The 18,054-nt window shown below is 37.4% G+C and overlaps 2 protein-coding genes across 2 annotated transcripts in view; both read right to left on the minus strand.

Annotated features, from left to right (window-relative positions):
- Positions 1–18,054, minus strand: part of NDUFA4 (NDUFA4 mitochondrial complex associated) — a 711,072-nt gene that overhangs the window by 482,348 nt on the left and 210,670 nt on the right. The window lies entirely within an intron of this gene.
- THSD7A (thrombospondin type 1 domain containing 7A) overlaps positions 1–18,054 on the minus strand; it is a 495,713-nt gene that overhangs the window by 36,238 nt on the left and 441,421 nt on the right. Inside the window, exons 17-22 of the mRNA XM_050783030.1 lie at positions 13,359–13,512; positions 8,578–8,722; positions 7,072–7,187; positions 3,170–3,287; positions 2,774–2,919; positions 2,161–2,335 (exon numbers count right to left, since the gene is read on the minus strand). Coding sequence (XP_050638987.1) covers positions 2,161–2,335; positions 2,774–2,919; positions 3,170–3,287; positions 7,072–7,187; positions 8,578–8,722; positions 13,359–13,512 — 854 coding nt within the window. The remainder of the gene's footprint in view (positions 1–2,160; positions 2,336–2,773; positions 2,920–3,169; positions 3,288–7,071; positions 7,188–8,577; positions 8,723–13,358; positions 13,513–18,054) is intronic.

The raw sequence follows: 18,054 nt of genomic DNA on the forward strand, positions 1-18,054 counted from the left end.
AAATGAATAGATTGTAATTTAGAAGAGCAGCCTCTTAGATTTGCAATTACTTTAATTAAAACAATGTGTTTGCTCTGTTCTATGTTATCATGGGATCCTGTAATTTTCCTTCACATCATTTACCACAGATTATAATCTTATGTTTATTTACGTCACTATTAGATTAGCAATTGTTCCCTTCCATTAGAAAGTAAGCTGTACAAGGACAGGGTCTGTTGGTCTTCACTGTATCTCCCGCCTCAAGTCCAGGGCCTGACCTGTAATTAACAGTCAAATGAGTGAGTGATTGTGCTGCAGGAAGTATATAATGAAATCACGTGGGGAGTATCCATAGTAAGGCATGCACCACTGTCTGACAAGGAAGCCTGTTCTGCTCAATGGTGTGGATGTCCTTGACCCTGCCTGGAGCTGTCACCTGCTGCCACAGCCTCAGGCTGGGTCTACAGTGAAGTGAAATGATTTTATTAAATTGAATTGTGTGTGAGATCTTAAATGGTATCAGACTAGTTTCAGCAGCAGGAAATGAAAGAGGGGAATTGCTGGATCAGCAAAAGGTTGTTGGCAGGTTTAGGAATGTCTGAACAGCAACACTTTGCCCGGCTTTAGCAAGTCAGATTTTCTGTTAAGTTTTATTTTATTCTTTTTTTTTATTGTGATAAGACCATGTAACATGAGATCTACCCACTTAACACATTTTTAGGTATACAATACAGTATTGTTAACTACAGGCACTATGTCTTACAACGGATCTCTAGAACTTACTCACCTTGCATAGCTGAACCTTTACACTTATTGAGAAACAGCTGCTACTCAGATTTTTGGTTTTTAAAAATAGTTCAGTTCTTGACCTGAAGTAGATGAAAATATCCATGTGTGCAAAGATCAATACAATAGTTGGATATTCTCAGAGTCTAGGGGGTTTGTCCTCAAAATAACCCCTATCAGGGTTATTTTATTTACTGTTTAATTTCATTCAGTTCATCTTAAACTATACCCTACCATTTTTATCATCTCAAATGATTTTTTTGTTTTACAAAGGAATAAGTAACTCGATGAGTGAATAAATAGCTAAAACATGTCAGTTTTTCCAGGTTTTAGGGACTCCATCCCATTTACAAATTTTTGTTAATACATGTTATCCACTTTTAAAATTTTCTTAAATCACATCATTTTATATAGAAAATGTGTTGTATGCCCCATTATTTTTGCCAAATCCTTAATTTTTAACATTTTGAGGTCAGATTCAAAACAAAATATTGTAAAAGAGATACAATTTTTAAATCATAATTATAAGCAAATTGGGAGAACACAAATTTTCCACCTGGGGATAAAATATAGGTAATTCATTTTCTATCTGTTCATTTCCAGTCCACTAATAAATTGTTGCCCCTATCTATATCTTTTTTAAGGATGGGTTTTCTGGCATATTTTGACATTAAATTTCCTCTACAATTCTCTGCATCAAGCCCAAATTCATAAATATTAGCTTATCACTGTCTGCCATTTTTTCCATACTATTTGATATACAAAATTTTCTTTCTACATTTACTGCATGCACCCATTGTGTCTAACATTGAATCTGAAGAATATCTTTCAACAGTTTCCTCCATACTGCTATTTTGTCTTCCAGCTGTAGATAATCTGTTTTTTTCTTACTGAAGACTTTACTACTTATTTTTCTATATTTTATGTTTTAACTACATTTATCTAGGTATGAGTTTGTTGTTCATTCTACCCTGGACCCAGGGTAAGAGGACTTAATCTGTTTTTAGCTATTATGTGTTTAAACATTGGCCTCTCTTTCCCCATTCTCTTCTGGAAATCCCTAATAGGTTATGTTTTGTCCTTATTTTCTCAACGTTTATTTCATACCTTTTCTGTGGAGCATGGGCTTAAGGCCTTAATTACCATCTCCTGCAGATGTTAAAACTCCAGAGGGTGTTAAGAGAGGCCACATGGGAGACCTGGACTTCACCCCTACCTGGCAGTAATGAGACAGTGCCCTGTTCCCCAAAGGCATAGTGTTGAGCTGTTGGCATAGATATTACTGAATAAGAAGACTATTGACATCCTGTAACTTATACTTCATATGCAACCCCTTCATGGCCCTTGTCCTAGGAAAAAATAATCAGAATATGCATTCTCTTTTGCCATGGTTACCTGGGCAAGGCTCGGTGCAGGTTTCCTCCAGAACCATGTTTTTATTACCATCTATAATGAGTTCAATGTCAGCACAGAATTCCTCATCCACCACTTTGCTGAAATCATCTGCTGACCCATCACTTACTATACAAGAAACGTTCCTTGTTCTGGTCCCTTCTCCACACTGGGCCTCCTGGAATGGAGGAAGAAATAACTCATTAGAAAAAGAGAAATACTTCATTAGAGAGCTCATCACTTAGTTATCTCTGCACCATTGACTTTGATTTATGAACATTTAGAGAAGCATTTGAAACCCTAGGTAAGAAGCCCTATAGGGCACTAGCAATAAAGCATACATTGAACAATTTATTTGTTTTCTAGCTAAAAACAGGAAAATAAATTTTAATTAAAATAAATCCATCTTCAAATGATTAAAAAAATACAGGGCAGGGAGTTATCAAAACTAATTAAATGGTTATAAAATGGCAAGGCACATAAAAATTTTAAGAAGCTTGTCATCTGTGAGCTCTGAAAAATATTTCTAACACATTATTTTTGTCTGTTTTTCTGCAGATAAAGTCTCTGCTGATAAAGAATACACAATTCCTTACAACTTCTTGAGATTTGATACCTGCACTTGGCATGGAGACCACTGGCCATATTGCCACTGATAACAAGGCTTCACTGGGCAGGGTTTGGACTGGTCCATCAGGGAAGGGCATGGTCTTCCATCACCTTGAAAGGGCTGTGTCACTGTTCGTCTTCGGATCATTTTTCCTTTAAGAGATACAAAGTGATGCAACTTTAATATATGTTATAGTTTTGCAAGCATATATGTCATTGGGAGAAGGCATCACAGTGGTATCTCCTGAGGCGATCCAGGAACAAGTAAGGCTTAGATGTTTTTGAAAGAAAGACAACCAATCCAACCTTTCTGAAGATTATCTGATATGGGTTAAAGCAAGAGGGATTTTTTATTTCATATTCCTTGACCGTTAGCCTAATATGAGTTATAGTACAAACCAACCTGTGAGGCCACATGTTTGAGAGCATTCTGACCAAGGAGACCAATCAGAAAGCTGACAGTTCACAGGGCATTCCACCATGCAGGACGTGTTCATCTGCCAGTTCTTCTCCAGGCCAAGCTGGAAGAACAGAGGTAGATCAGGATGTTATATTGTCAACTGGGGGAGGGAGCCAGAGAATGAGGTGACAAGAGAGAAGAGAGGGAGGGAGAAAAAGCAAGCCACATAACAGAATAACATAGTACCTGGAGGACAAACATCCAAACTATTAAAAGTATAAAGTGGTTTGACCTAGGTGAGTGGAAGTTAGGGGTACAGGATGAAAGAAGGGGCCCATGTAATCGATACTTACATATTGTTTGAGTGTTTTCAATAGGCGATGAAAAAAAGTAGATTTAACCTCCAAATTGATTGAATTTCCCAAAATGGGGAACAAATAAATATAAGCAAAAATACTTTTCATTAGGTAAAAACTAATAATATCATCAATATTTTGATCTACAACTGTATCTTAGGGATATTATTTATTTTTACATATCTTAAACTAAAAAGCAAAAGGAAAAGTTTCTAAACATAAATTGATAGTCAAAACTAATGATATCATGTATTGAAATAATATATTAGCTATCTTTAAAAAAAAGAAATATGGGTCGCCAAAGTTTTTTGTGATTATGAATATTTTATGTGCATTTTTTAAAACAAAGATTTTTCACTTCTAAAACTCAACTGTGGTATAATTCAGTTACTTTGGTGTCAAACCTTCTCATCAGATAATAATGTGCCATTTTATTGGCATTTGGGTTCCATTACTTATTTAAATATTCTGCCTTAAAAATATAAGATGATGTTTCAAATTCTTCTACTGTATATTCCAACATTTAAAATGTCTATGGTACAAAGTAGCATTGAAATAGGAAAATGTCAGCTGGATGCGGTGGCTCACACCTGTCATCCCAGCACTTTGGGAGACTGAGGTGGGTGGATCACCTCAGAGCATGCTGGCCAACATGGTGAAACTTCACCTCTACCAAAAAAGAAAAATATATAAAAATTTGCTGGGATTGGTGGTGCATGAATGTAGTCCCAGCTACTTGGGAGGCTGAGGCAGGAGACTTGCTTGAACCTAGGATGTGGAGGCTACAGTGAGCTGAGATAGTGCCACTGCACTCCAGGCTGGGCAACAGAGCAAGACTCTCTCCAAAAAAAAAAAAAAAAAAAAAAAGACAAAGACATAGGAAAATGTAAGAGCTTGTTAGGAGAATATAAATTTTTAAGACTAGTAATTCTTAGAATTTCCAAGATCTTTTTTATTTCTGCATGAAAGAGAAGTTAATGTTTTCTAATTTATACAGCAAATAATGGCAAAATTTGTTTTGAAACATTATGTTGTGTTTCAAGTATAGCTCTTAGCTCTAAGTTATCCACTGAGAGAGGATCAGATCATAGCTTTGTGTAATACATCTCTCTGCAGGCGCTCCCATTATATTCTACACCAGTAATACCTGATAGAGCTGAGTGGTATGAAAACTTTTACCACATCACTCAACTGAAGCCTCATAAAGCCTCTTAAAAGTCATGGGAAGTTGAAGATAGGAATCTTGAAGTGATATGATAAAAATAATGTGTTACATTTAAGGTAAATAATAGTTTCATGGGGAAAGTTTGAATCACAGGATTCAATTATTATTGACTTACATATCCACCACTTACACATTTTAGTCCTGTACTAATTTTTTCCTTACATTGATCATATCTCTTTTTTAATTCTCTCTCTCATTTACCTAAACATCTGTCTAAATAAATTAAAAAGAAACCTATTCAAAAATCTAATAGGAAAGAAGAAACTGATTACTAGGTATCCAATGAGAAAATGTCTGAAAAACACTAAAGATAAAAATACTACATAAGTGCTCGTTAGGTTTAACTCTAATCTTCGTCTTTGTTGGATAATAATGCCATCTTTCTTTGTGGCTGTTAGGGAAGCAGCAAGTGTTACCTACTGCTGTGGCACTGAATGCAGGGTTGCACAGTCAAATTGTAGGTCCTTGAAGACAGTGTTTGCTAGAATGTTAAAACTAGGAGTCCCTAATTGCCATGCAACATTCAAATATTATAATATTTGCATGTAAGCTTAAACTTATCTAGACTCCCAAATAATTAAAATTAGTTATTTCTCAGGTTTTTACTCATATTTGATGTAAGAAATCAAGAATCCAGTTTACAGCTTTGTCCTTTAATCATATGAAATAGTTTAAAATTGGTCATGTATGCTTAGGTTTCAGCTTTTGCAAAGCTCTCATTTATTTTTTATTTCATTCTGACCAAGGAGTGCATTTATGTTTGCAAACAAAAAGACGTATTAATCAACTAGAAGTAGATCACAGAAAGCTCTCCCGTCAGTATATGACTATTATCTTCATTAATACTGACGCTCTTTTTTTTTTTTTTTTTTTGGAGATGGAGTTTTGCTCTTGTTGCCCAGGCTGGTGTGCAATGATGCGATCTTGGCTCACGGCACCCTCTCCCTTCTGGGTTCAAGCGATTCTCCTGCCTTAGCCTACCGAGTAGCTGAGATTACAGGCATGTGCCACCATGCCCAGCTAATTTTGTATTTTCAGTAGAGACGGGGTTTCTCCATGTTGGTCAGGCTGGTCTTGAACTCCTGACCTCAGATGATCCGCCTGACTCAGCCTCCCAAAGTGCTGGGATTAGAGGCGTGAGCCACCCCACCCAGCTCCATACTGACATTATTCTTATAATGGTTATATTGCTTCAATGTTATTGGTTACAAAACTAAAATGATTCAAGTGTGAAATTTCTAATTATTCAAATTTAAATAATGAATACAGTAAGTTATGTTAGAAGGTTATAGCAGGAGGCATTTATTAACAAAACAAATTTGTGTTTTCACCACATGTGGGTGCTCTGCTTTCATGAACAGAGACATAAGAAGGTTAAATCAGGTCTGTATGATAAATATATCAAATGAATTAAAGTATTTCTGTTTAGAGTTCTCCCCTAGGTATTGGAACAATTTACTGTGGGCTATAATAACCGCAGGATGTGTAGACAGAAGACATAGTGACTGTGTATGTTAAACTCTAATGAGGTTATGACCCCCTTCTAGTCTATTCCAGATCTATTGAGGCTCCTGCTTATCTTGGTTAGTATTTGACCCAGTGGACCTCAGATGAATGGAGAGTCAACATTTGTCATGTTTTGGGTATGGAAATTAGATAAAATTATTACAACATAAAGTGTAGCTTCATAAAAATGAAGAAAGGCCAATGACTATGTTTTCTCACATTTCAGAAGCTCACATCTAGATATGATGACATTACTTTCATCAATTAGATGATTATCAGTTACAATTCTCTGTGCCTAGAAGATAGTAATGGCTGGCTTCATTCCTTTGTTTGAATTTGAGGTTGTCTCTTAATCAGACCTCAGTACTTAGATGGTCACAGCTGGGTATTAGATCCTAATATCAAAATCTGCTATGAAACCACATGTGATCAGTGTTTAGCAACAAAGAGAATAAATGATGGACCTTGGCAGGTGTCCCAGGCACTACACAAAATTCACATCAAATTACAAAAGATAAGTAGTCTGATTAAAATTTACTGCTTTTATTCACCTTACTTATTGTTCCCCAAGCATTTCTTTCAGAATAGGCTAATTAGCATACCTTTGGGCTCCAAGGAGAAGAAAATACAGGAAATTATATGTAGGAATCAGTAGTATTGGACATTGTATCTTTTCAAGAACATACTTAGCCTGTGAATAGTGCAGAAAAACATCTGCTGGCAATGAGCTGCATGGAGCACGGGTCACTTGGCTCAGCATGAACTGAAATTATTAGGGAAGAATTTACTCGCGAAGATATAACACAGCATCCACCTACCTTTTCACAATATTTCAGGTCAACTGACTTGCCATCACTTCGAACACAATCCAACATCCTTGTTTTTATTCCATTTCCACAAACTGCCTTCTCACTCAGCTGACATGTACTCCAGTCTGAAAAAAAGGGAAGCCTATCAGAACAGAAGACTAAGTATGAAACAGATTTCAAATGAAACTCTGATGACCTGAATCCCATATTTAATTCACAACTGCTTCCTAAGCCCCATAATCAATCATCCCCCATGCAGAGCATATGGGTCCCAGCTTTGAACATATCAGGAGTCAAATGGAATTGCTGGGGTTGCACATAGCTACAGGGATTATTTATTCTTAAAGGCAGATGTCTACTTGAAAATCTTGATAGCTAGCCGTTTGGTGACACTGTAAAAATGGCTTTGGCCTACAGATCAATGTCACTTAAAAACTTTTTTTCCCAATAAAAATATAATTTAAAATCTTAGCATTACTTTTAGCAAAATAATCATAATTGTGACAGATGGTACTTTAACTGTGTAGTTATGTTCAAATAAAACGTATTTTACTTCTTATCCATATTTAGAATGCATGAAAATGCATACATTTATTAAAGTGATAAAATAACTTCGGCCATATTTATTTAATTCTCTTATTTTATGTCTTTTGCAAAATAGCTCTTTCATCTCTTTTCCCTGGGTAACATAGCATGTCCCAGATAACTTTGATTTTTTTTGTATCATCAAAGGAAACTAAAGAGAAAAACCATAAGAAACAGAAAGCCAGTCTGACCTGTTATGTGTCACTGTACAGTTTCTTGAGTTTGTTTCAGAGTGAAAATTACTTGGAAAAAATTCCAAAGTAAGCTTTGGTGTTGTCCCAATTCATATAAACAAATAAAAGATTTTCTTTCCTAGCATATGCACCTTGATGGTATTAAATGAGTTTTAGGGGAAAATGCAATTTATAATAAATCTGTTTTTCTGAAAATACTCATCTATTTTTACCTGCACCTTTTATAGCATTGATTTATAATCTTTGGCAAGTTTGAGACTGCTGACTAATCATGTTTATAAACTGCCCACACCTCACGAATTGTTGCTCCAGTATGCTTTAGCAATTAAGCATCTTCTAAAAAAGAAAGACATTTTTGAATAAATATGACACTTGTGCCAAAAATATTTTAGATTCACCTTCCCAAAGTGAGAGGTTGTCTTATGTAGGAACACTTAGCATATTCACAACCTACTTTAAGGGCTAATGTCTGTGTGACATTATCTTGTCACACAGATCTTGTCACACAGTCTTGATTTGACTATACAAATCAAGATAGATTTCCTCTATCTTGGTGTTTACTAAAAAAAAACCCAGATAAGTATTTCTGTCATTTAATATGTAATTATTTCTGGGAAAGTAAGCAGCTTGTCCAAAAGGCACACAGATAGAGATGAACTATACTGACAGGAACACTTCAGAGCTGACAGACACAAGATTTGGACTTAACTCTGTGATCAGATGACGATCCATGTACCTGTTACATTATAATCATAGTGGTAGCAGTTTTTGTTCAGGTTGCAGGGTTCTTTCTCAACAGCATTAGGGCAAGATCTTCCTTCATCAGCTGGTTGTCTGATGGGATCAGCTGACCTTTGCCGGAAACTGCTTTGATTGCAAGGCTTAAAAAGAACAGTACAAATTCTCAGAAAAGTGAATACTCAGCTACAAAACTGGTATATTAGAGACAGCACTGGAGCAGGAGTTAGAACATTTGGACCACTGGCTAACTCAGAAAAGTCAGTCAACCTCATTATGCCTCAGTTGTTCAATGTATAAAATGAAGCTGTTGAATGAGATTTTGATGTACCATCTAGCTGTAAGATGCCATGTGTCCAATGCTAATACATCACCTCACACCTATACACACACACACATATGGTGGTCATGTTAATTATTATAGAAAGCTATTACATATATATATACATATAAAGTTATATGTGTATTATTATATATATAATTATATGTTTGTGGATTATGTATAGTCTTTTGGGCCTTAAAAGACATTTTAAGAATAACTTTAAATGACTTGGTGTTAGTGACTTTCCTTTTCCTGATGTACATGTATATATGCACATAAACAATTCTAATTCTGAATTCTAATTTTAATCCTTAATTTAGAATTGAGAAAAAAAAATAAAGTTCTAAGACCGGCAACTGACCAAATGGACCCCCTCTTGGCCATAGGGACCACAGAGAAACCTTGAAAACTGAGTTCTCGGCCTTTAGGCTTTCTTCCCTAAGGGTTATACAGAAACAAGCCCTTTGGAAACACTCACTCTATACCTGATCAACCAATTGTCTTGAAACTGCCTTTGCAAAAATTATAACAGTAAGAAAATTATGGCAGTAAAAGAGATCTGATCTAACCCAACCTCATCTCGCTTTTCTCTTAGTTATTCCTGGGTTTTTGGGCTGAGCTAATTTCAAGAAACATTTAGTTTATAGTTTAATTAACAGGCTTTTCCCCAAACTCAAGTGACTTTGTAAAGCTAATGAAAGGCCATCAGGCTGGGGAGGAACCTGAATTCTGCTAAGGTGTAGACATAAATGATTGCTAGCTACTCCTGCAGATGTTACCACTACAGTAGATTGGCTTTTTGAGATATCTTTTCTGTTTTTTTTTGCATGTCTAACACCCAGGGCTCTACCTGAACCGCCAACCTAGTTACTGTGGCCCCACCCAGAAGAATTCAGCCCGCAGGAGGACAGTTTGACTCCCTGTGATTTCATCTCTGCCCCAACCAATCAGCAGCAAGCACCCATTACCTGGCAGCCCCACCCCTTTCCCCCAAACTGCCTTTGAAAAACCCCTACCTAGGAGCCTTAGATGAGATTGATTTGAGTACTAACTCCATCTTCCATGTGGCATGGCTGGCCTTATGTCTATTAAACTCTTTCTTTACTGCAGTACCCTGGTCTTTATTCATGCAGCAGGCAGGAAGAACCCCTTGGGTGGTTAGAGCCTGACACTGCCTCTTCCTTTTATGGTTGCAACAAAACAGCCAACCAGCATTTCTTCCTAAAAAGAAACCACTGATCAAGGAGTGGTTCTGGGCAGTCCATGGAGGATGTACAGTAAGGGTTTCTGTGACCTCTGTTTCACCTTTTGACATTAGAGCACTGAAAACCCCACCCTTGGATCATGCTAATGCCACCATTTTTGGTACATGGGACACATGAGGGGGCATAAAGCTCAACTGTACATGCGTACTTTTCTCTTTTTATAAATATTCATGACTCCTCATATAGCTTATTAAATATGTATATTTGGCCACCCTGCTCAACACAAATTACTGTTCCCTTTGCCATTCCCTAGAAGTGTCTATTTCTGGCTTCTGGCTGGCAGCTATGATTCCCAGCCTGTCAGGATGGCCACCCTGCAGGCTGCAACCCTTTATGAGATATAAAGCTCTCCTTTCCAAATTTATGAACCTTGTCATTCTTCAGTTGACAACATCTAAAAAGATTGGCTTGCCATTCATCTACTGGTACAGTCTTCTGAAAACAGTTGGTTTCTAAGAATGGTAAGAAACCAGGAACAAGCCTCCATGGACTTTTTAATGCCTAAAATAATTGCTTCCTCCTCCCCTGCTTCCATTGAACTTTGGTCACACCACTGGAATAACACTATCTGTCTTGACATAATGTGTATTATATAAAGGTCTTGTTCCTTTCTACAGTGCACTAGGAGAAGACTTATGTTTTAGAGAGCAGTATATTTTCCCTACCTAACACAGTTACTGATAGACAGTAAAAGCTTAATTGGTATCTGTTTAATGAAGGCCTGAGGGAAGAAACAAGGTGAGTTAAAGGTAAAATATGTCAAATGAAATTTAGCTTGAATGTAAGCTGTCCACTTACATTCAAGTTCATCCTAAAGGTTTCTTCGCACATAGTGAACTGTACCCTATTTGGATGTGTAAACAGACCGTAACCTACTCTTGTGCAATCACTGAGTTTCAAATGTGGCCGATTGTTCAAATCGTGTTCAAATATGACAAATGCAAAGGAAGGTTTTTAAAATATCTCAGGATCTCATACACCCTATGCAAAAGGGAAGGGTAAGCCTGGAGGCCGTCTTGCAACATTCTCTTCCACTTGAATAGCTATTGCTAGCATTGTGCCAGATTCCCACGGAAAGGTAAACGGCCTCAGGCATCATGAATGACTGATCCCATAGATGATTCACAGGTAAATTCCTTCATGGCCTCCCACAAACAAGGACATACCAATTGTAACTTTAGGTCTACAGTCTAAGTCTAACTCCTAAAACTCAAGTCTGATTCCACACTGATACTATCAATCACAAGTGTATTTTCCCAGGTTCAGAACAAAAACAAGAGGAGATCAGTCATTCTTCCATCTACCCAGAGATGTCTGCATAATTGATTCTTCCTCTATTACCTTTTTCTCTTCAACCATTCACCTTACCTTATATAAAATGTAGATTATGGGGCACTAACTAGTCTCACAGGAATATAACTATTTGCCTTAATGCCTACCTGCCTCTCTTCCTACGTGCCTCCCCCCATTTAAGGGAATGTGTAAACAAAACATCTTAAACACCTCTTCAGAAAACCTCCTTGCTTTTTCCCAGATGTATCCTAAAGCTGGCTTATTAAACTTCGATTGATTGGGACTTGTGCCTTAGTTACTCATTCTGTTTATCACAAACGTCAAAGTGTAATCAATCTAGCTGTTGCTGAACCTCGCTTCTGTACATCATTTTCTGTATGTCACTTATCTGCTTCTGCCCAATAATCTTTTCCAACCATGTGTCAGTGCTGGAGCCTCTCTGAACCTGTTCTGGTTTGGGAGGCTGCCCAATTCTTGAATGGTTCTTTGCTCAATTAAACTGTTAAATTTAATTTTTCTAACGTTTTTCTTTAAAGAAATAAAAAGCCCAGGAATCACAGTTTATTCACCTCATTGAATTTTATTCTTATCCAAACATTCCTATTGGCAAACTCTCAGGAACACAAAATATGCTTCACAAACTCTCTTTTATAAATAATAGAACCTCAATAATTCTTCTAAGATGGCTATCCTTGATCATTTAATATAGAAACCTACTGGACAAAGTTCCAGTTTAGTGGTTCCTTTTATTAAAATCCCTATTAATAAGTTTAAGAAGGGGCCTGGGTTCAATATTTCCTATTATAAAAATGGAAAATTTTTGTAATATAATATCTGACAAAAAAACTCACTATTATAGACAGTGTAGCATGTAGCCCAATTATTTGATGTAACTTCAAATCTGATGCTATGAAATTAGGACAGAAAATCAATTGTATATCCTTGTGAAACAGTTGATTACTACAGTTTAACTTGCATTCCAGTCAACTGCCATCTTTGTTTTATTCCTGCTATATCAGTTGTCTGCTAATCAGTATCTTTAACACTGAAATGGAATATCAATTTCTCCTTGGAAAATATGCACCATAAAGTCTTCTTTGAAATGGTTTTATATCGTATTTCAACAAAATAATTCCATGTTATTTTTTCCCATGCTTTTGATGCTGTTTTTGAAATGTACAGTTTTACAAAGGTGCCCATGGGTAAGCCAAATATCCTACATAAGCAGCCAGTTCTGTTTCAAATGACTCTCTTCCCAGAGTCTCGTGGATGAGCCCCTACTGGCTGTTGAAACGCAGAAGCTTTTGTGTGATTTGAAACTCTCAGCTGGCTTTCCAGGCCCAAAGAGACACAGAGTCTGTGTAAAGAGAAATTCATTGGTGTACAGCTTTCTTCTTCTACTTAGTTTCTTACCCAGTATCTTTTGCTTTTTAGTGTTAATACCCCTGCTGCTGTATTCCCACTGTGTGAGAGATTATTCCTACCATTTAAATAAAAGGTATGGGCAAAAAGCAATGGATGACAATAACTTGACACCATTAAAGTACCTTTACTTCATTCATTTTCCCTTTTACCTGGAGGGAATCATTATCACCACTGCAGTTTTTAACATGCTGTGTATTTATAAGGCAAACTGAAGGCCTTTTGTGCTGGGTTAGGATGATGGGTTGAGTAAAGCTTGCAAGAGGTGGAGCTGTTCTAGTGTGAGAGGAAACATTACAAACTTTAAATAGCACAGTCATAGAATGATGTGGCCGAGAAAACACACCTTGCTTTGGTAAATATGCAAACAAACAAATTTTACATTGAAGTTATTATATTTTTTAAATAATGTCTTTAAAGCTTCAGTGGCAAATAATTAAATAAACTCTACATTAATAAAAAGGTTAATCATCTTACCAAAACACATCGGGTCCATGGACCCCATTCAGATATCACACAGTCCTCAGGGCATGGTAATTTGCACACTCTAGAGCCCAGGGGCATCTCTTCCGGGTCACAGAGGTAATCCTCTACATGTTCAGAAGGGCCATCTGCTGTATTCTGCATGCATCTAAAAAATAACATAAACATATTCTAGAAAATATACATACCTTCTCGAAGTGAAGAAAACAAGACAATTAGAATGACCAACCCACAGGACAGATGGTTCTCCTTAAGACATCGTTATGGGGGTGGGGAGTAGGAAGCTTTGTTATCTAATGAGATTCTCCAGAAATGAAGACTTAAAAGGATCTTTGCCTCTCCTAAATATTTGTAGGGCTTCTGCATGATTCAAAAATGTGTTTTGCATTCATGAGTCTTTGAATATAAGAGCCATTGTGTGTATGTAAACTCTGCATGTTATAAAAGCTTCTTCTGAAAGCAGAGGGTCATTTATACACATGTGAGGCAGAAACTAATGAGGAATTGTCCAAAGAGCTTCATAGAGGGCTTACAATTTGGCATATTATGCATTTATTCTTCTCAAGAAAATGATGGATTTCATAGAGAAAGTAGAGTTAGTTGATTTATATGTGATGAAAGACCAGGCACACTGAAATCTCTAAGTGGGAGATTTCATTGTTTGTGAAAACAACTAGAGGCATTTATCAATTCATTTTGTCATTTTAAAAGTAATTTTAGCCTCCCTTCTGCTCTGAATCTTAAACGAAAGTGAGAAGTGAAAAGACAATTATAACAGGTATAGCATAGGTTCTCTAAATATGGTTATTTGGATTTTCCTACTACTTGACTTAAAAAAATTGTTAGTTTGTGTTCCATTTTATTCTCCTGTAAGCAGTCATGAAGGGCTCCTTATTCATCTTTTGGGAATCTAATTAACATGGCTAGTATCAGACTTCACTTTTACCATAGTAAATAATCTCTCTGGGCACTTAAATATTATAGCAGGAGAGAAGACCTTTCTCTCTCATGCATAACTTGGAAAAGGTCAGCCAACTTAATGGATTCAGGAAGAGAACTGCATTTCAGGAGTTAAAAAGGAAGGCTTGAACTCTCAAGTCTCTCAAACCTAGTGTCATGTATTAAAATATCAGTTGAATTAAATTGCCAGTGATACCTGGCATCCCAACTTTTCTCAGGGATTTACAATCAGCAGGAACATTCACAAATCTACTCTACAGAGTCCCCTTGCTATGCAATGTTGCTGAACTTAAGAGGAATGTCCTTTCCCTGTGGGATACATTCAAACACTGGAAAGCTGTGTTGTTGGTCATGTCTTAATGGGCCTGTAGCCTGAAAAAATATGCAAATACCTATGCATTTTTTTTTGTACACTGGATACATACATAAAAAGCAATCACAAAAATATGCAAATTAGATATTGATATGATTTCATTGTTGAAAAAATAAATTATGAATATTTTTGGGAGAATTTGAGTTTCCCAGGAAAAATTTCTACCTTCAATATCATTTTAAAAATGTTCTGTTGACAGCAGCTTAGAGATGACATGTTGCAGACAGGGCATTTCAGTGCTCAAAAGTTGGATTTGCTCCTAAGAATAGATTACATTTGGGTAGGTACTGTCACTATATGCAAAGATCAACTTGTAGAATTACCTATTGATCCAGAGTTAAGAACAGATATCCAACACTCTATTAGGCAGTTATGTACATAAATCTTTATTTTCAAAGATTTCTCTTGATATGATTTGGCTCTGTGTCCCCACCCAAATCTCCTGTTGAATTGGAATTCTCAGTGTTACGGGAGGGCCCTGGTGGGAGGTCACTGGATCATGGGGGTGGATGGTCCCTTTGCTGTTCTCATGACAGTGAGTTCTCATGAGATATGATAGTTTAAAAGTATGCAGCACCTCCCCCATTGCTTTTTCTCTCTTGCCAGCAAGTGAAGATGTGCTTTCTTCCCCTTCACCCTTATGCCATGATTGTAAGTCTCCTCATGCCTCCCCAGAAACAGAAGCCTATACAATCCACAGAACCATGAGCTGATTAAACCTCTTTTCTTTATAAATTACCCCATCTCAGGTAGTTCTTTATAGCAGTGTGAAAACAGACTAATACAGAAAATTGGTACAAGAGAAGTGTAGCATTGCTATAAAGATACCTGAAAAAGTGGAAGCAGCTATGGAACTGGGTAATGGACAGAGGTCGGAACTGTTTGGAGGGATCAGAAGAAGACAGGAAGATGAGGGAAAGTTTGGAACTTCCTAAAGACTTGTTGAATGGTTGTGACCAAAATGCTGATAGAAATATGGATGGTGAAATCCAGGCTGAGGTGTTCTCAGATGGAGATGACAAGCTTATTGGGAAGTGGAATAAAGCTCACTTTTGCTATATTTTAGCAAAGAGATGGGTGGCATTGTACCCCTGCTCTAGAGATCTGTGGAACTTTGAACTTGAGAGAGATGATTTAGGGTATCTGGTGAAAGAAATTTCTAAGCAGCAAAACATTCAAGATGTGGCCTGGCTGCTTCTAAAAGCCTAACTTATTTGGATAAACAAGTAAATGACTCCAAACTGGAACTTACATTTAAAAAGGAAGAAGAGCACAAAGTTTAGAAAATTTGCAGCCCAGGCATGTGGTAGAAAAGAAAAACCCATTTTCTTGGAAGGAATTCAAGCCAGATGGAGGAATTTGTGTAAGAGGAGCCAGATGTTAGTAGCCAAGACAATGGAGAAAATGTCCCCAAGATGTTTCAGACACCTTCATGACAGCCACTCCCATCACAGGCCCAGAGGCCTAGGAGGGAAATTTTGTTTTGTGGGCCAGGCTCATGGTTCCACTGCTCTGTGCAGCCTCAGGACATGGCACCTTGCAACCCAGTCTCTCCAGCTCCAGCCATGGCTAAAAGGGGCCAAGGTACAGCTCAGGCTATTGAATTAGAGGATGCAAGTCCCAAAACCTTTATGGCTTCTACATGGTGTTAGGCCTGTGGGTGCACAAAAGCTAAGAGTTCAGGCTCAGGATCCTCTACCTGGATTTCAGAGGATGTATGGAAATGCATGGATGTCCTGGCAGAAGTCTGCTGCAGGGGTAGAGCCTTCACTAGTAGGGCAGTGTGAAGTGGTAATGTTGGGTTGGGTTCCCCCACCGACAGAGTCCCCACTGGGGCACTGTCTAGTGGAGCTGTAGAAGTAGGGCCACAGTCCTCCAGACCCCAGAATGACAGATGGACTGACAGTTTGCACTGTGCACCTGGAAAAGCTATAGACACTCAATGCCAGCTCATGAAAGCAGCCTTGGGGACTGTACCCTGCAGAGCCACAGGGGTCGAGCTGCCCAAGGCCTTGGGAACACACCCCTGTGTCATTGTGGCCTAGATGTGAGACACAGAGTCAAAGGAGATTATTTTGAAGCTTTAAAATTTAATGACTGACCTGCTGGGTTCTGGACTTGCATGGGGCCTGAAACCTCTTTGTTCTGGCCAATATCTCCCATTTGGAATGGGGGAATTGTATCTTGGAGGTAACTAACTTGTTTTAGATTTTACAGGTTCATAGGCAGAGGGGACTTGCCTTGTCTCAAATGAGATTTTGGATTTGAAATTTTGAGTTAATGCTAGAATGAGTTAAGGCTTTGGGGAACTGTTGGGAAGGTATGGTTGTTTTGAAATATGAGAAGTACATGAGATTTGGGAAGGGCCAGGGTGGAATGATATGATTTGGCTCTATGCCCCCACCCAAATCTCATGTTGGGGGAGGGACCTGGTAGGGGGTGATTGGATCATAGGGCAGATTTTCCCCTTGCTGTTCTCATGATAGTGAATGAGTTCTCATGAGATCTGGTTGTTTGTAACGTGTGTGGCACTTCCCCCTTCACCCTTTCTCTCTCCTGCTGCCATGTGAAGACGTGCTTGCTTCTCCTTCACCGTTTTGTCGTGATTGTAAGTTTCCTGAAGGCTCCTTAGCCATGTCTCCTGTACTGCCTGTGGAACTGTGAGTCAATTAAACCTCTTTTCTTTATAAATTAGTCTCAGGAAGTTCTGTATAGCACTGTGAGAACAGACGAATACATCTCTCTTCCTTTTATTTTTTGTTATACAAGTAATATACTCATTTTAAGAAAATAAGAATAAAAATTTCCACAATTTCATCAGAGATAACCACTCCTAACAGGCTATATTAATAGACTATTACTTTAAATATATATTTTCATTTTACAAAATAGAAGCAAATTTTTCCTATTCGTACCATTTAAAAAATCTACAATATATTATGATCATCTTCTTGTCATTAACTATTTTTCTAAGATATATTTTAATGTCTACATTTGAATTCCATTGCTTAAATGTGCCACAATTGCTAAAATGTTCCTGTTGTAGCATTCAGACTACTTGCAGGTTTATTTTTGTTATTTTGCATTAAAAATTTTTATAATCACCCTAGAATACAGAATAAATATTTGGATCAAGTTTTAAGCCCAAAGGAAGGGACTTTAAATTCCTTTGCTTTCTTCAAATTCTTGGTCTTTCTTTCAAGGAGCAAGAATTATACCGTGAGAAAACTGAACTATATTAGAGATACATGGTGTAGAACCAAGTTGTAGGCAAAGGGTGAAGTCAGAAGCCCATCATAGGTGTGGTAAAGAGACTGTATTTTCTGCATAGATTTAAAAAGCAACAATAACTAAATC

The sequence above is a fragment of the Macaca thibetana genome, chromosome 3 (assembly GCF_024542745.1).
Source record: "Macaca thibetana thibetana isolate TM-01 chromosome 3, ASM2454274v1, whole genome shotgun sequence".
Lineage (NCBI taxonomy): Eukaryota > Metazoa > Chordata > Mammalia > Primates > Cercopithecidae > Macaca > Macaca thibetana.